Source organism: Lepus europaeus, chromosome 4 (assembly GCF_033115175.1).
Source record: "Lepus europaeus isolate LE1 chromosome 4, mLepTim1.pri, whole genome shotgun sequence".
Lineage (NCBI taxonomy): Eukaryota > Metazoa > Chordata > Mammalia > Lagomorpha > Leporidae > Lepus > Lepus europaeus.
This window is the reverse complement of record NC_084830.1, coordinates 18263876-18283281: the sequence shown is the minus strand read 5'-3', so window position 1 is coordinate 18283281 and position 19406 is coordinate 18263876. Positions and strand designations below refer to the sequence as shown.

Sequence of the window (19406 nt, the reverse complement as noted above, 5' to 3'; positions counted from 1 at the left end):
GGGGGACTATGACACACATGTTTATAAGTTTTTTAGTACCACTGGACTTTTTAACCCTATATTCTTTTTTAATGCATGTACTCCTTTGCATATTAATTTAAAAATTAAACTTTTACTTTAAATATGAAAGAAACACCCAGGACACTCTGAATTCTATAGCAAATAGGAAATTCCATGATTCTGTTTTCATAAGATGATTTTAGTTTAAAAAAAAACTACAATTGGAAAAGTATTAATTTCAAGGGGATGACGTACTGAAGAGGGAAAAGAAGTCTTACACTATTTTGCAATTTGTTGGATGAGTTAGTGTGACATCCTGTGAACAGACACTGGGGGGAAGTTCCTATGCACTGGACAGAAAACAAACCCAGGGCCTTGCTGTGCTAGCTGACTGTACCAAGTACAGGAGGTGTAGTGGTGTTACAGCAGAAAGGGCACCCCGGGAAGAGCCAGGGCACACAGCTTCTCACACGCAGAGTCACCTTATACCCATCTGTTAGTTTCTTTGAGCCTTGGTTTCTTGGCCTGCAGGGATATAGAAGGTGACTGTCAACAGAAGAACCTTTGGCCACAGTCAGATATGATGTGTACACGTATACAGAGCACTGCGAGCACACTCGTTTTAACAGGATGCATGACCTGGAGTACACAGGGCTGCTAGGAAAAGCCAGCTGCTCATTTCAACACAAAACAGAGGGGTAGGTAACTGTGGAGCTTTCACTTGTAATAGTAACGCATTATTTAATTTCTTATATAAGTAATTACTGGCAATCCCAGAAGTCAATGCACAACATGCACACACTTTTTTAGTAAAGCTTTATCAGCTGTCTACTGTAAGACAACTTAAGAAATATCTTTAATATAAGAGTTAAATACGATTAAAGAACGTACCAACCATTAAAACCTATGTACAGATCCAAGTCAATCAGAGCAGCTGCGGCTTCCTTGGTCCCATCAAACGAATGCACCTATGGACATACAGGTGTAATAGCACAACAATCACACTTTAAACTTCTAAATGGCATTGATAAGGCTTTTTAAGAAAAGATATATGTAAGATATTTGGGGATCACGGGGTTTCAAATGTGGAGGTCTTCCCTACAATTGTATTTTAAAAGATTTATTTCAAAGGTAGGATGACGGAGAAGGAGAGATATTGAGAGAGAGAGAGAGAGAGAGAGAGAGAGAGAGATCTTCCATCTACTGGTTCACTCCTCGAATGTTTGCAACAGACAGGCCTGGTCCAGGCTGCAGTCAGGAGCCAAGAGCTCCATCCTGGCCTTGCAGTAGTGGCAGACCCCAGTACTGAGGCCAGGGCCTGGCCGGTTAGCATGCCTCTCTACAGTGGCCATGCTGCTGGCTCAGCATTTGTGCAGAACCCCCAGGAAGGGGGACAGGAGTAGGGAGCCACAATCTTAGGCAGAGCCATGAAGGAAAGGCTAGAAAAATCTTGTAACCTTAAAGAGGTGACACTACTGCTTTAAAAATATGATTGCTATGGGTCCGATGTTGTGGCATAGCAGGTAAAGCTGCTGCCTGCAGTGCCGGCATCCCATATGGGTGCTGGTTTGAGTCCTGGCTGCTCCACTTCCAATTCAGCTCTCTGTTATGGCCTGGGAAAGCAGTAGAAGATGGCCCAAATGCTTGGGTCCCTGCATTCGCGTGGGAAACCCAGAAGACATTCTTGGCTTCTGTCTTCGGATTGGTGCAGCTCCAGCTGTTGTGGCCAACTCGAGAATGAACCAGAAGATGGAAGACCTCTCTCTCTGTCTCTGCCTCTGCTCTCTCTGTGTAATGCTGACTTTCAAATAAATAAATACATCTTTAAATATATATATATATATATATATATATAATTGTTATATAATCAATATCAGCTCAGCAGGCAAAAAGGATGAGAATGGTGTCTTTCTAGTTCAAAGACACGGGAGTTAGGCACAGGTTTTCATATTTTGGGTGTATTTATGTAATCACAACAAATAACAGCAACACTGCTTTAAAGAGTAAGGTCAGGGCAGGTGACTGGCGAACAGGACGCTGCTTGAGACACGTTTTCAGATGCCTGGATTTGAGTGCCGGTTCTGCTCCCAATCTCAGCTGCCTGCTAACCTGCACCTTGAAAAGCAGCAGGGATGCCTCAAATGGTTGGGTCCCAGCCACCCACGTGAGAGACCCAGACTGAATTCTGGGCTCCTGCATCTGGCCCGGTCCAGCCCCAGCTGCGAGCTGCGAGCATTTGGGAAATGGACCAGAACACAAGAGATCTGTGTCTCTTTCTTTGTCTCCTTCTCTATCTCTGCCTTTCAAATAAATTAAAGTTTAAAAAAGTAAGGTCACCTGAAAAAGAAGGGCGGGAGTATGGGTGGGAGGGAGGTGGTTGGGGGGAAGAATCCTCATGTTTCCAAATCTGTATATATTAAATGCATGAAGTTGCATTCCTTAAATAAAATAAAATAGTTAATTAACAAAAAGGTCCCCTGACAAGTGATAGGATGTTGTTACTGAGTTCACAGCCATCTGAACACACTGTGGCTAACATTTTCTCAGCGTTTCCCAGCTGCCTGTAAGGGGTTTAATTTCCCCTTAGCATTTCAAGCTGATTAGAAAAGACAGCCTCCATTAAGACCAGAATGATTTTAAATGAGACTTCTCATAAACCATCTCAGAATTAGTTATTAGTTCTCTATTTGGCAATTTCTTTTTGGGTAAATACAGTGAAATATTTGAGTTGGATTTGTTGTTGATGCTGTTACTTTTTAAAGCAATTATGAACTCATTCAAATCAACTCTTTTAGAGCAAATGAGAGAAGACAGAGAGAGAGGGCAAGAGAGAGAGGCAGAGAAAGTCTGCAGGTTACAACAAATGACACCAGTACTCCCAAGGGCAGTCATTAAGCTCTCCCTCAGTTCCCAAGTGTGGCACCTACATGACAAAGCACAGAAAACGGTGCACAGTAATACGAACACCTCAGCATCGCAGAAGGTATACGTACTCACGCTACTACTAGTGGGATGCAGGAGGCAGACGCTACAAACTTGGGAGCAGAGACGCCCACAAAACCCAACCTGGCAGCATCCACAGAGCAAGGGCGCAGCGCGAGTTCTCCTTTCCTTGGCTACCTGAGCGTAACTGATTCTATACACGTGGGCATCAGCTTTGGCGCTAGACACAGTCTCTTCTGGAACTGTAGAGGAAAATCTGTATGTCTGAGCACTGTTCTCAAAGAACTCTATCGTCCAAGAGATTCAAAATCACTGCTAAAGACAGCTAAGTGGGGGCAGACCACAGGTATGGGAACGCCTCTAGATTAGCGGTGGAAGTGGCCCCGTGGGAGACGATTTAGAGTCGGACACAAACTGCGGAAAGCAGAATTAGTCTCCAGGCCAGAGGGATCGTGGTAAATTAATACATAGGACAGCAAGCCTGAAACAAACGCTAAAAATATTTGAAGGTATCACAAAAATTAGCTTCTGTTTTTCTTAGAATTTAAATTGAAGATCACTATGGACTGGCTGAGGGAAGAGACCAGGAACAGAATATCACTCACAGTTAGAATATATAGAAGTAAATTCATGGGGTTTCTTGTGAACAGAATTCTATATTCATTCTTGTATGTTGAACAAAGGAACTGTAAAACACTCTGGTTAATGTGAGTCACATCTGGCCTATAAACTCGACTGTAAATTTATGCATCCTTCAAATAATGAGAGAAGAACCTAAATAACTTTACTGCTGACACCTGAATTATTTGAGAGGCCAACCTTAATAACCAAGGTGCTTTTGTGCATCACATAATAAAAATAACTATTTTATACTTACCACTCCACCTACACACCGATCCCTGTTTCTTTTCATTATGTCTGTGAATTAAAAACAGAAGGATATTTAGCAAGTAGCTTGATTCCTATAAAATTCTTAAGTTTTAAAACAAGATGTTACTTTTAACTCACCTAAAAATTCAGCATGTGAGTTTCGACAATGAAGGAACATTGGCAATTTTGTTTGTTCTGACAATTCAAATTGTTTTTCAAAATATCTGCATAAAGCAAAAATAACCCTCATTAAACATTTATTTTAGCACAAGAAAGATAATTATGTTGATGTTTAAAAAATGTTTTATTTTCAACTACTTGAAAAAGAGCAAGTGAGCTCCCTTTTGCTGGTTCACTCCCCAAATTCTGCAACAGCCAGGGCTGGGGCAGGCTGAGCCAGGAGCCTGGAATTCCATCCAGGTCTCCCACATGGGCGGTAGGGGCCCAACCACTTAAGGCATCATCACTGCCTCCCAGGATGCACTGGCAGGAAGCTGGATCAGAAGCACCATAGCCAGGACTCAAACCAGCACTCCAGTACAGAATGCAAGCATCCCAAGTGGAAGCTTAACCCGCTGCTCTGTCAGCACCTGCCCCAGGGCTGGCGCTGGTGTAGCAGGTAAAAGCCGCTCCCTGCAGTGCCGGTATCCCATATGGGCACCCACTCAAGCCCCGGCTGCTCCACTTCCAATGCAGCTCACTGCTAATGCGCCTGGGCAAGTAGCAGAAGATGACCCAAGTTTTTGGGCCCCTGCACTAGCATGAGAGACCCAGAGGACACTTCTGGCTCCTGGCTTCCGACTGGCCTAGGTCCAGCCATAGCAGCTATTTGGGGAGTGAACAAGTGGATAGAAGATCATTTTCTTTCTCTGCCTCTGCCTCTCTGTAACTCTGCTTTTCAAATAAATAAATATGGGGGGGAAAAAAAAACCTGCCCCAATTTTTTAGAATAAAACAATTTTGGCAGTCAGCATCATGGCGTAGCAGGTAAAGCTGCCACCTGCAACACCAGCATCCCAATGGGCACTGGTTCAAGTCTCGGCTACTCCACTTCCAATCCGGCTCCCAGGTAATGACCTGGAAAAAGCAGCAGAAGAGGTCCAAGTGCTTAGGCTCCTGCTGCCCAAGTGGGAGACCTGGAAGAAGCTCCTGGCTCCCAGTTTTGGATTGGCCCTGTGGCCATTTGGGGACTGAAGCAATGGGGGGAAGCTCTTTCTCTGTCTCCTCCTTTCTCTCTGTAACTCTTCAAATAAATACATCTTTTTTTAAAAAAAGAATCTTGTACTCTAGGAATTATAGTATGGAAACAGTAAATTCACACATTAAAATCCATCAAGCTTAGCAGATGGCTTTTAAAAATTTCTTATTCATTTGAAAGGTGAACAGACACACAAAGATCTATATACTGTTTCACTTCCCAAATGCCCACACCAGTCCAGGCTGAGCCAGGCCAAAGCTATGCAGATGTCACCTGTGTGACTGGCAGGGACCTGCCCACCTGAGCCCTCATCTACTGCCTTTCAGGGCATGCATTAGCGGCATGCGCACTAACAGGAAGCTGGAGTGGCAAGCTGAGTAGGGACTGCAGGGGACACTCCTATGGGATGTGGGCATCCCAAGCAGAGGTCTAAATGCTGTGCCAAATGCCCACCACAGCAGAGGGCGGCTCTTTTTTTTTTTTTTTTAAAGTAGTGCATTAAGAGTGTGTCCAGTTGGCTGGCGCCATGGCTTAACAGGCTAATCCTCCGCCTTGCGGCACTGGCACACCGGGTTCTAGTCCCGGTTGGGGCGCTGGATTCTATCCCAGTTGCCCCTCTTCCAGGCCAGCTCTCTGCTATGGCCCGAGAAGGCAGTGGAGGATGGCCCAAGTCCTTGGGCCCTGCACCCGCATGGGAGACCAGGAGAAGCACCTGGCTCCTCGCTTTGGAGCAGCGCAATGAGCTGGCCGCAGCGGCCATTGGAGGGTGAACCAACGGCAAAAAGGAAGACCTTTCTCTGTCTCTCTCTCACTGTCCACTCTGCCTGTCCAAAAAAAGTGTGTCCAGGGCCGGCGCCGTGGCTCAACAGGCTAATCCTCCACCTTGCGGTGCCGGCACACTGGGTTCTAGTCCCGGTCGGGGCGCCGGATTCTGTCCCGGTTGCCCCTCTTCCAGGCCAGCTCTCTGCTGTGGCCCGGGAAGGCAGTGGAGGATGGCCCAAGTCCTTGGGCCCTGCACCCCTTGGGAGACCAGGAGAAGCACCTGGCTCCTGCCATCGGATCAGCATGCTGCACCGGCCGCAGCACGCCAGCCACGGCAGCCATTGGAGGGTGAACCAACGGCAAAGGAAGACCTTTCTCTCTGTCTCTCTTTCTCACTGTCCACTCTGCCTGTCAAAAAAAAAAAAAAAGAGTGTGTTCAGGGGCTGGCACTGTGGTGTAGCAGGCACCTGCAGTGCCAGCATCCTATATGGGCGCCTGTTGAAGTCCCGGCTGCTCTACTTCTGATCCAGCTCTCTGCTGTGGCCTGGGAAAGTAGCACAAGATGGCCCAAGTCCTTGGGCCCCTGTATCCACGTGGGAGACTAGGAAGAAGGTACTGGTTCCTGGCTCCTGGCTTTGGGTCAACTCTGCTCTGGCTGTTACAGTCATTTGGGGAGTGAACCAGCGGATGGAAGACCTCTCTCTCTCTGGCTCTACCTCTCTCTCTAACTCTGTCTTTCAAATAAATAAAATAAATTTTTATAAAAACAAAAAGATTTACATTTGGAGTGACAATGGATATTCCCCCAAAGAGCTAATTTTAGCAAGCTTTCTAACCAAACGAAAATGAAATGGACATGCATCCCATTACCCAAGGGACCTCATGCCTGTAGCAAGTGTTGGTGTTAGAGGACACTACTGCTGGCCCTTTGCCACAAGGGACTTGCAGAGTACAAACATGTGGGTGGGAGTCCACTCACTCAAGTGAGAAGTCAGAAGTCACACTGAGGGTTAGCTGCTTGTATTTTGCCACCTGTCTTTTTATGTGTTGTTATAAAAGAACTTACTGCCACTGAGAAAAAAGGAAAAGGATTCCCCTAAAAACTAAAGTCAACTATTTACTAAATAAACAGCATGGGGCCAGCTCTGTGGCACAGTGAGTTAATGCCCTGGCCTGAAGCACCAGCATCCCATATGGGCTGCTCCACTTCTGATCCAGCTCTCTGCTATGGCCTGGGAAAGCAGTAGAAGATGGCTCAAGTCCTTGGGCCCCTGCACCTGCGTGGGAGACCCAGAAGAAGCTCCTGGCTGCTGGCTTCGGATCAGCTCAGCTTCGGCCATTGAGGCCAGTTGGGGAGTGAACCATCAGATGGAAGACCCCTCTCTCTCTCTCTGCCTTTCTTCTCTCTGTGTAACTCTGACTTTCAAATAAATCAATCTTAAAAAAAAAAACAAAACAAAAACAAAAAAAAAAACAAAAAAAAACACAACAGCATAACAATGGAATTATGCTGCTTTTTCAAACAATGAAAATAACATGATAAATGGCAGCCCTGAATATGTTAGAGTATTTTCTAAGGTTTTCCTAGGTGTCACATACAGTATCTCATTTGATCCTCAAAATAACCTTAGGACAGAACAAGAGCTGGTATCAGAGAGATACAGTACTTTGTCCAAGACCACAGTACACAACACACAACATGGCAAACTGGGAACCAGAACTTCAGTGCTTTGATTACAAGTTGCAGCCCAAATGGCTAAAAAAAAAAAAGAAAAAAAAAAAAGTTATATTTGGAAGAAGCTTCTTCCTGGTCCCAGGAATATAATGGCAATGTCCAGAGGATACAATGGATGGGATGTTCTATTTGTTTTCTCATTTTAACACAGTGCTTCCTCCTTGTTCTCGAATGGCCATGCAGGTTTAACCAAAACCCGAACCCCATGGGACTTATTTTCTTAAATAGAAACTTTACCCCTCCTAGGTCCTTTGATTTGGCAGAACAACCTTTCTGTATTTAACTTAAGCCTCTTGTGCCACTTTCCCTACATCTTCTCTTCTGATGCACAGGACTATCTTCCTACAGTACCTCTTTGTACTCTCGAAACACCAAATTTTAAAATTAGAAATGGAATGAAAATGCTAAATTTTAAAATTAGAAATAGAAATGCACTTCTTAAAGAAACAGTCTTCATAAAATTGGTGCCCCAATGTCTTTTTTTTTTTTTTTTTTTTTGACAGGCAGAGTGGACTGTGAGAGAGAGAGAGACAGAGAGAAAGGTCTTCCTTTGCCGTTGGTTCACCCTCCAATGGCCGCCGCGGCCAGCGCGCTGTGGCCAGCGCACAATGCTGATCCAAAGCCAGGAGCTAGGTGCTTCTCCTGGTCTCCCATGTGGGTGCAGGGCCCAAGGACTTGGGCCATCCTCCACTGCACTCCCGGGCCACGGCAGAGAGCTGGCCTGGAAGAGGGGCAACTGGGACAGAATCCAGCGCCACGACTGGGACTAGAACCTGGTGTGCCGGCGCCGCTAGGCAGAGGATTAGCCTAGTGAGCCATGGCGCCGGCCACCCAATGTCTTTATTACCCAATGTCTGGGTTTTAAATCACCACTTTAGATTCTGCTGGACTAGAATAAGCAAAAACATTTTGTTTTAGTTAATAAAGTACTTAGATTTTGCAGTGTAGGAAATATCAATGAAAACCTGGAAGAAAAAGATTTTAAGAAATACTACTAGGCACCCTGTCCCTAACCTCTAAAGTAATCCAAACGTTAGTAATTAAGTATGCGCTCATGGTTAGGTGAACATTACTGTGCCAAGTCCAGCTTCTGGCTACATGCAGCAGGCAGGCCCATGGCCCCAGCCACAAATTTACAGAATCTAATAGTTAGTTTGAAAATTAGCTTCCGATCACAGGGTAGGCAAAAGAACACTTCATGAAAACAACTCAAGTCTAGGCAATGTGTCCACAGAATTTTACATCATTTGAAAAAAGAAGGGTTCCCAGGCTCAAGCTAGTGAATGAAGTATTGGTTAGGAGGCTATGTAGTTGATTTATAGATTTTAATATAATATTAAATAATACAAATTATAGTGGAGACTGGTGTCTTTCTTAAGAGACTTTGCTGCCTGTTTTACTTATGCGGCAGAAGATGGCTCCAGTGCTTGGGCCCCTGCACCCTGGCCCAGCCCTGGCTGTTCTGGGCATTTGGGGAGTGAACCAGCAGATGGAAGATCTTTCTCTTTCTTCTATTTTTTTTCCTGTCTCTTTCTCTGTATAACTCTCACTTTCAAATAAACAAATCTTAAAAAATAAAAATACAGGGTATGGCTTAAAGGATAAACTTTCCATGACCAATCAGGCCTTTCCTGTGCTTTTACTCTTTGCTTCTCTTTTTTGTTTTTTAGAAAGTACTTTTCAAAAACTCTAAACAGAAACTGTAGCCAACATTTTCCTTTAGAATGGTAGAATTTCTCTGAGAATAATATAAAAGTACTCATAATTTACTAAGTTGTTATTCTGGGTTAGTCATGACCCTCTGCTCTGGCTTTATATATCACAGGTTAAGAAAGAGTATTAGTGGCTGGCACCGTGGCTCACTAGGCTAATCCTCTGCCTGCGGCACCGGTACCCCGGGTTCTAGTCCTGGTTGGGGCGCCGGATTCTATCCCAGTTGCCCCTCTTCCAGGCCAGCTCTCTGCTGTGGCCCGGGAGTGCAGTGGAGGACGGCCCAAGTCCTTGGGTCCTGCACCCCATGGGAGACCAGGAGAAGCACCTGGCTCCTGCCATCGGATCAGTGCGATGCGCCGGCCGCAGCAGCCACTTTGGGGGTGAACCAACGGCAAAGGAAGACCTTTCTCTCTGTCTCTATCTCTCTCTCACTGTCTAACTCTGCCTGTAAAATAAATAAATAAATAAATAAATTTTAAAAAAGAGTATTAGTCCCATTTTAAAGAAGTTTTTTAAATTCCACAAAAATACTTAGGTTTTAAGTTAAGGCTGACAAATTTTCATTTTCAACCTGTAACACTGACCCATCAGTGTGAGGACAGCAAGTGCAGCTAAAAGCTACTGGCAGAGGGTGCTGGGAAGTACCTGAGGGCTGGGAGCGTCGGGGGGTTTTCAAAAGGCACCACTCTGCACATGGCTCCTCTAAGGAGTCTCACAGCTCCCAACACACAATACCCAACGTCCAGCAAGAGTAACATAGCTCTCGTCCCTGACCCTATGCTTTTAATATCCTTTGCTCTTAAATCATATCCCTGATAACTGAATTTAATTCATTCCACTGGAATGGTTCATATATGAATTACTTTGTTAAACAAATGAAAAAAGCCTCTATCATGTAAAACTCAAGGCACATTTCTTTTTTGTTTAAGATTTATTCATTTATGTATTTGAATAGGAAAGAGAGAGAGAGAGCGTGTGCTATCTTCCATCTGCTGGTTCACTTTCCAAATGGCTACAACAACTGTGACTGGGCCAGACTAAAGCCAGGAGCCCAGAACTCTTTGCAGTTCTCCCCTGTGGCAGGAAATAAAGTAGCTGGGCCATCATCATTTGCTGCTTCCCAGGCCATCAACAGGGAGCTGGGCTGGAATTAGAGTAGCCAAGACCCAAACCAGTCCTCTGACAGAGGACACAGGTGTCCCCAGCACTGGTTTAACCTGCTGTGCCACAACGCCTGCCCTCATCCCGTATTTCTACCATTAAAATCAAATTAGATGGTTAAGCAGTCAGGGAGCTATGTCCTTCCTTCCTTATACAGACTTTTTTATTTAATGTTGTTTTCTAAGCACTTACTTATTTGTTTTTTGAAAGGCAGAGTGACAGAGAGAGGTATCTTCCATCCTCTGGTTCACTCCTCAAATGCCTGCAACAGCCAGAGCTGGACCAGGCTGAAACCAGGTGCCAGGAACTCCTTTCAGGTGGCCACAAAGGTGGCAGGGCTCAAGTACTTGGGCCATTAACTGCTGCTTTCTCAGGCCCATAAGCAGGGAGCTGGATGAGAGGCAAGGCAGCTAGGGCTTGAACTGGCATTCTGACATAGGATGCCAATGCCACAAGCGGTGGCCTATCCTGCTGTGCCACAATGCCGGGCCCCATTTAACTGGTTTTAAACGGGGCAGTTTTTAAAAATTAATTAATTTTATTTGAGAGGCAGAGAAACAGAGATCTCCCATCTGCTGGTTCATTCCCCAAATGTCCACCACAGCTGGGCTAGGCCAGGCTGAAGACAGGAGCTGGGAACCCAACCCAGGTCTCCCCTGTGAGCAGACCCAACTACATGAGCCATCACCTGCTTCCTCCAAGAGTATGCATCAGCAGGAAAGAGGAACCAGGAGCCAGGACTCAAACCTAGACATGCCAGTATCCGACAGGGGCATCCCAAGCAGCTTTTTAACTGCTGTGCCAAACGCCCCCCCCCCCCCACTTCACTGTGAAAATACACAGGGAAAAAGAAAAACATCCTGATGCTTAATCCAGTTACATTTTCTTTCTTTCTTTTTTAAGATTTATTTATTTATCTGAGAGGCAGAGTTACAGAGGGAGGAAGAGACAAAGAGAGAGAGAACTTCTACCTGCTGGTTCACTCCCCAAATGGCCACAATGGCTGGATCTGAGTCTGTCTGAAGCCAGGAGCCAGGAGCTTCTTCCAGGTCCCTCACATGGGTGCTGGGGCCCAAGCACTTGGGCCATCTTCCACTGCTTTCCCAGGCCATTAGCAGAGAGCAGGATCAGAAGTGAAGCAGTCTGCACTCAAACTGGCATCCATATTGGACGCTGGCACCGCAGGTGGAGGCTTAACCTACTACACCATGGTGCTGCCCACCCCCCCCCCCCCCACCGGCTACATTTTCAACTGATAAAAGCTATTTCAAAAATCACTGTTAGGGGCGGGCATTTGGCACAGCAGTTACTGCTGCTTGTGACACCAATATCCCATACCAAGTGCCTAGCTTCACATTCTTGCTCCATTTCTCAGATAGGTCCACCTTCCTGATGGTGCGCATTCTGGGCAGCAGCGGGTCATAGCTCAAGTGCTTGAGTTCCTGCTACCACGTGGGGAGATCCAGAGTGAGTTCCGGGCTCCTGACGTGGCCTGACCCAGCTCCAGCCGTTGTAGGCATCTGGGGAGTGAGCCAGACAATGGAAGATCTCTCTCTCAAATAAAACTAAATGAATAAAGTCCTCCTACAAGAATCCTTTAAAAAAAACTCACTCTTTAGATTTTACATTAATTTCTAAAGTAAACAAACGTCCTTACTTGAGCTGAGTCTCTTTGGGACAAAATTCCAGTCGGTCAAAATCTTTAAAAAAGACAAAAAAGAAGAATTACTCATGACTTGGATGAAATCAATCAGCTATTTTCAAAGTCACCTTCGTGACTAGGTTGACACTTACCAAGTCCACATTCACCTATGGCTACAACTTTTCCCTTATTGTTTTCAGCAAGATTTAGTAGCTCCGTTAAGTAAAGATCAGGGTTATTCTTTTCAAATTCATCACATCTTGTAGGATGACATCCAACTGTACTGAAAAACATATCTAACAAAAAATGTCTCAGGGTTATTTCAAAACATTTTTCACACTTTAATAAGCCAAAATGAAATATCAAATAATTTCTGCTGATTTTTAATAATAACTGTATTGTTAACTACCAGAATTGTATTGTTAATCAAATAAGAATGTTTAGAATACCTTGACAAGATAGTATATGGATATGAAAACTGCCTTAAGGTGTTAATAAAATAATTAATTCAACTATTTCCAAAGCTTAGTATTTATTTATTTATTTATTTATTTTTTTGACAGGCAGAGTGGACAGTGAGAGAGAGAGAGAGACAGAGAGAAAGGTCTTCCTTTGCCGTTGGTTCACCCTCTAATGGCCGCCGCGGTAGCGTGCTGCGGCCGGCGCACCGCGCTGTTCCGATGGCAGGAGCCAGGTGCTTCTCCTGGTCTCCCATGGGGTGCAGAGCCCAAACACTTGGGCCATCCTCCACTGCACTCCCTGGCCACAGCAGAGAGCTGGCCTGGAAGAGGGGCAACCGGGACAGGATCGGTGCCCCGACCGGGACTAGAACCCGGTGTGCCGGCGCCGCAAGGCGGAGGATTAGCCTATTGAGCCACTGTGCCGGCCAGCTTAGTATTTATTAAGCATCGCAGAATGGAAAATGAGACAGTTTTTTGAAATGTCAATATCTAATTTTACATTTAATATTTACTATTCAAGTGACTGTCTTGATTCATGTATGTAATGTAACAGTTAAAACACATTCCCCAGGGCTGGCATTTAGCCTAGGGCTAGGTCACCTGCACGCAGTATCAGTGGACTGAAGTTCAGCACCCACCCTGGCTCCTGACTCCAGCTTCCTGCTAATACAGTCCTTGGGAGGCAGTGGTGATGGCTCAAGTAATTGGGTTCCTGTTACTCACAGGAGAGACTTGGTTTGTGTTCCCTGCTCCTAATTTCAGCTCTTACCCAACCCTGGCCATGGGGGCACTTGGGGAGTGAACCAGCATATGGGAGCTATTTCTCTCTCTCTTTGCCTCTCAAATAAATATTTTTTTAACAATGCATTCCCTTTACAAGGTTAATAGTGGAGATGATTTAAAGAAGTGAAAAGGATTTGTTTTTCTAATAAAAAGTAAAGCTCATTTATTTGAAGGCCACACTTTGACAGTTTAATTGTATAGAACACAACTAAGAAGTCCAAAATGGTTTTTGACAGCCTTAGCAGGTACGTGCACCTCAACCCAGGCTCTCATGTAGATGTTTACAACTGAAAAGAGGCAGTGTTTTTAAAGTATGAGGACACAGGTAATTTGAGAGGAGAGAGAGTGGGCTGATAATAGAGATGGGGGAGAAGGACGAGAGAAAATTTTTTTTTATATCTCAAAAACTCCTGGGAAGATGATTATTTTTATGTCTTCAGCGCTACCAAAGAGAAGCGTGCATTTTAGAAAGATTCCCATAAGAAATAGCTTTTAACAAGTTTGTACACACAAAGGAAACATACTAGTATTTGGAAAAATGGTAACAGAATGCCTGATTTCTCAGTGTGTAGCACATTAGGCATGCAAAGAAAAGTTAAATGAATGAACACCAGATAAATGAGGTGTTTTATGTAACTGATTTCTATAAAAATCAATTCTAAAACCTTTAAGATTTTACATATGTGTAAAATGTATGAATACAAAGTGAGCATCTGAAGGATTATATATCATATCATTATTTGCATTCCTGGAGGCTTACAGTATCTGGTCCACATAATAAATATTTAATAAAATGATCTTGTGGCCGGCGCCGCGGCTCAATAGGCTAATCCTCTGCCTGCGGCACCGGCGCACCAGGTTCTAGTTCCAGTCAGGGCACCGGATTCTGTCCTGGCTGCTCCAGGCCAGCTCTCTGCTATGGCCCAGGAAGGCAGTGGAGGATGGCCCAAGTCCTTGGGCCCTGCACCCCATGGGAGACCAGGAGAAGCACCTGGCTCCTGGCTTCGGATCAGCGCGAAGCGCCTGCCGCAGCGGCCATTGGAGGGTGAACCAATGGCAAAAGGAAGCCCTTTCTCTCTGTCTCTCTCGCACTATCCACTCTGCCTGTCAAAAAAAAAAAAAAAAAGATCCTTCATAGCTTAAGTTAAAAAAGAGCAATATCATATCTTTGACACATTATAATATATGTACAAATACTTCCACTTCAGAAATATCAAGGCTAAATTATATACCTGAGAAAATTCATTTTCATCCCTGGAAATCTTTTTTTTTTTTTTTTTTTAATTAACTTGTGAAGCAGAAAGGCAGGCAGACAGAGTTCCCTTTCACCGGTTCATCCCCAGTGCCTGCAGCAGCCAGCTCCTGAAGCCAGGAGCCAGGAACTCAACTCAGGTTTCCCATGCAGGTGCAGGGACCCAATTACGTGCACCATCACTGCTGCCTCCTTGGGTTTGCATTAGCAGGAAGCTGGAGTCAGGAACCAGAGCAAAGACTCACACCCAGACACTCGGATGTGGGACGTGGGTATCCTGACCACAGGCTTAACCTCTAAGCTAAACCTCCCACCTCATTCATTAAAATCTGAAAATCATCTTCTAAAAGTATTAAGACAAGGTTTTATAAGATAGCTAATACACCAGTGTGCCCTCTGAATTTTATCACCTTAATCATGTCTTACTGAAATCAATTTTCCTGTTGTTTCTACAGTATTGTACCTGATGCAGTTCTCAGAAAGACTTCTTCAAAATTACTTAATTCATAATGTTTTTTTGTAAAAATAATATGAGGATACCATTTGTTTGTGCCAAATGCAGTGCATCTTTACTGTCTTGTAGATTTCCACCTGTAATCATAAACTGAAAGAGAAAGAAAACAAAATGACTTTAATAGGGCATCAAGAACAATTTCCAAAACACTCTTTCCAGGCTTCTTCCTTCCAGGAAATTTTTACCCTTGACTATCACATATTACCCTTCCTTTCAAATTCAGCTCCAAGATCACCTGCCTAGCCATCTACACACACAAGTACACATGTACGTGCACACCCCCCCCCCCACAGTAGAATTTGCCACTGCCGCTGTCAAACGTATTTATATGTCTGTCTTTCCTGTTAGACCCCGAGTTCCTTGAGTCTGAGATTGCATACTATAAAATACTGAGTAACCGAAGACCTGAGAATTTAGATTTATTTTTTTTATTTTTGACAGGCAGAGTGGACAGTGAGAGAAAGAGACAGAGAGAAAGGTCTTCCTTTGCCATTGGTTCACCCTCCAATGGCCGCCGCGGTAGCGCGCTGCGGCCGGCGCACTGCGCTGTTCCGATGGCAGGAGCCAGGTGCTTATCCTGGTCTCCCATGGGGTGCAGAGCCCAAACACTTGGGCCATCCTCCACTGCACTCCCTGGCCACAGCAGAGAGCTGGCCTGGAAGAGGGGCAACCGGGACAGGATCGGTGCCCCGACCGGGACTAGAACCCGGTGTGCCGGCGCCGCAAGGCGGAGGATTATCCTGTTGAGCCACGGCGCCGGCCGAGAATTTAGATTTCTATCCAACTCAATCAGTGAATCAACAGTACCAATGAATTAATACAGCTCCCCAGGTGTGGGCCAGGAACTCCCAGGAGTTAGATGAGGCCAAAACTATTTTCACAATAATACAAAGATGGCAACTGCCTTTTTTACTCTCATTCTATCATAAATACACAGTGAGGTATTCCAGAGGTCACCTGATGTGCAATCACAACAGATGGACTACAGAAACAAATACTAAAATGTAGCAGTCTTCTATTAACCCAAAAAACTGAAAATCTAAAACAATTCCACTCATGTTACTAAATTTATTTTTGTTTTGGAAAATGCTTACTTTTTATAAAACTGTTATTTATGTTAGTCGTTTATTGTTATTTTTAAGTGAATTGATAACATTCTTTAAATTTCTCCTTTTTAAGTTATAGTCACATCAGTGGATAAAATTGCACATAAACGAAAGCTTGTTGGGGGTTCTCAACAATATTAAAGAATGCGAAGGAGTTCAGAAAACCCAAAAAGTCTGAGAACCGCTGAGTTACCACCGTACAAGGGTGAACTCTCTGCGGGGAAATGTATGGGTGGTGGCAAGTAAGCACGCGTCTGTGCAGACAGCCAGGGTCCCACTGAAGGGTGCGATGCCACCTCTGCCCATCTATCAGAGTGCAAACTCACTAAAGGGCTGTGTGCCGATGCGGACTCCCAGGTACTGCTGCCGCAGGGACACCTGCCTCTCTAGAAGGGGTGCGAGTACACGTGTGAATAGTTCTCAAAGCATATTGAAGAGTCTCTGAGCTAAAATGACACGCTGATTCTAGCTATCTGCCTAAAGAGCACATATACCAAGGTGGAATTGCAAATGACAAAGGGAATTTCATACAGCAACTTAAATCCCTAATACGATCAGAGGCTGAGTATTTATTCAGGGAACAGAGCCCTAACTAAATCCTTGGCTGCTGTAAAATACAGGATATGAGATCATAATAAAAAGTATTGAAGAGCGGGCATTTAGGCTTACGGTTAGGCCCCCAGTTGGGATGCCCACACCCCACATCAGAGTGCCTGTGTTTAACACCAACCATGGCTCCTGACTCCAGTTTCCTGTTCATGCATGCCCTATGAGGCAATGGTGACTGCTCACCTTAGCTGGGTCCCTGTTACCCATGTGGGAAACCTGGCTTAAGTTCCTGGCTTCCAGTTTTGGCCTGGCTCACACCTGGCCATTACAGGAATTTGGAGGTGAATTAGCAGATAGGAGTTCTCCAAACAAAAGAACAACTTGAGAAAATTTATCATTATCTGACATTGCCTAACTCTTCAAAAGCAGACCAGTGGCTCACATCTAGTATTCAATAATGTAAAATAGTTCCTAATCAAGTCAACTTTTTACTTTACCTATACATTTTTTTTTTTTTAATAGGCAGAGTGGACAGTGAGAGAGAGAGAGAGAGAGAGAGAAAGGTCTTCCTTTACCGTTAGTTCACCTCCCAATGGCCTGCTGCGGCCGGTGCACTACGCTGATCCAAAGCCAGGAGCCAGTTGCTTCTCCTGGTCTCCCATGCAGGTGCAGGGCCCAGCACTTGGGCCATCCTCCACTGCCTTCCCGGGCCATAGCAGAGAGCTGGACTGGAAGAGGAGCAACCGGGACAGAATCCGGCGCCCTGACCGGGATTAGAACCCGGTGTGCCAGCAGCGCAGGCAGAGGATTAGCCTATTGAGCCGTGGTGCTGGCCTACATTTTTTTTGTCTTTAGATTTACTTTATTTATTTGATAGGCAGAGTTACAGAAGAGGAAGAGACAGAGAGAGAGGTCTTCTATCCTCTGGTTTACTCCTCAAAAGGCTACACCAACTGGAGCTAAGCCAATCCACAGCCAGGAGCCAGGAGCTTCTTCCAGGTCCCCCATGTGGGTGCAGGGGCCCGAGCATTTAGGCCATATTCCACTGCTTTCTCAGGTGCTTTAGCAGGAAGCTGGATCCGAAGTGGAGCAGCCAGGACTTGAACTGGCACCCACATGAGATGCTGGCACTGCAGGTGGAGCCGTAACTTATTATGCCACAGCACTGGCCCCTACATTTTCTAACTAGTAGAAAAAAGGGCAAGACTACAAGGCATAATTTCCTTGCCAATGTACAAATATAATGACAATAATGACGATGGCTTCCACCATATATACAATAAAAGGTTTTCTGCTTTATGCCAAGTACAACACCAATGCTTTGCATTCAGTGTTGTGTTTAATGCTCACAAGAACTCTATTAAGTACTACTGTTACTTCTGTTCTATAGATGAGAAAATTGAAGTCTAGAGAGATCAACTACCCCCATGAATATGCAGCTACCAAGAGGGACTGGGAAAGGAAGCTAGGCTTGTGATGCCATGCTGTGCTTTTAGACTCTGCAATATTAGTGCAAGGTACTGAGTTAAATTTCAATGTAGAACCAGGCCCTCCAAAAATTCACTAGACTTGGTGACAGATACATGTCTTTTCAATGATTTCTTAATTCTAACTAATTCTAAATTACATTATGAAATTATTAAAAGTTGCCTCTTAAGAAGACTGGTAATTTACATAAGCCTTAACAATTTTTTTCAAAGGGATTTTGACATTTATTGCATTTCTAAAACAGAAATGAACTACACATGAAACTTTTGTGAACAGGATACTTGATATTTTATTTCTATTAATTTGCTAATATTATACATAGACAACATATACCCCAAATGTGGAACTGGATTTTTTCCTTCTATTCTACAGAATTTCAACTAAAATTTCATTTAAAAAAAAAAAAAGACCCCCTAAAACTCAGGAATAACAAAAAAATGGATGTTACCTTCTTCACACCAATCTGGACAGCTCTCTCTATCACATCCTGTAAGTCATCTGTAAAAGACAAACCCTACATTAAGAAAATCTGGTAGCTAAAACTTCATGGGTCTAACACTTACTTTTGGAAATACAATAATCAAATTAACTAAATCAAAGTCCAATCAGTCCTATTTGATGAGTACTTGTCACATAAGAATAGAGCTAGTAAAACCTCAGGAAAATAAGAAACCAATGCTAAGGCAAACCAAATGAATAATTAATTATTTGTTTGGATTTTTATTCTGTTGGCCAAAAGGAAGAATAACTAAAATCAGGAGGCTCAAACTAAAGGTGAATTTGTCTTAAGTTTGTCTCAAATTCACTAGTCTTGAATGTTATTTGTGGGTATTCTATTTTAAAAATTATTTTTAAATGAATAATTCATTGTTCATTTTGTATTCAGCCTTTTCTAAGTTCACCCTCTTAATCATGATACAATATTTTTTTATAAATGCCGCTTAACGTTGTATGTCTATAATTACCATTCCCTTAAGGGAGGATAATTCTTACTTTGTTTCACGGTTGTTTTTTGCTTTTTCACAACATTCATTGTTAAGTAACAACAAATCTTTCTGAGGAAGTTTAATATTTATTACTAAGTTCCAAAAGACCAGAAAGAAGTGGATATCAAAATAAAATGAGGCTGGCGCCACGGCTCAATAGGCTAATCCTCCGCCTTCCAGCGCCGGCACACCGGGTTCTAGTCCTGGTCGGGGCGCTGGATTCTGTCCCGGTTGCTCCTCTTC

The 19406-nt window shown here is 44.1% G+C and overlaps 1 protein-coding gene across 1 annotated transcript in view; it reads right to left on the bottom strand.

The window, feature by feature from the left end:
• The window catches only part of TATDN1 (TatD DNase domain containing 1), a 42185-nt gene that overhangs the window by 13221 nt on the left and 9558 nt on the right, over nt 1-19406 (bottom strand). The window contains exons 3-9 of the mRNA XM_062188013.1: nt 18626-18675; nt 15061-15124; nt 12177-12320; nt 12040-12082; nt 3952-4037; nt 3821-3861; nt 892-968 (exon numbers count right to left, since the gene is read on the bottom strand). Of these exons, the coding sequence (XP_062043997.1) occupies nt 892-968; nt 3821-3861; nt 3952-4037; nt 12040-12082; nt 12177-12320; nt 15061-15124; nt 18626-18675 (505 nt within the window). The remainder of the gene's footprint in view (nt 1-891; nt 969-3820; nt 3862-3951; nt 4038-12039; nt 12083-12176; nt 12321-15060; nt 15125-18625; nt 18676-19406) is intronic.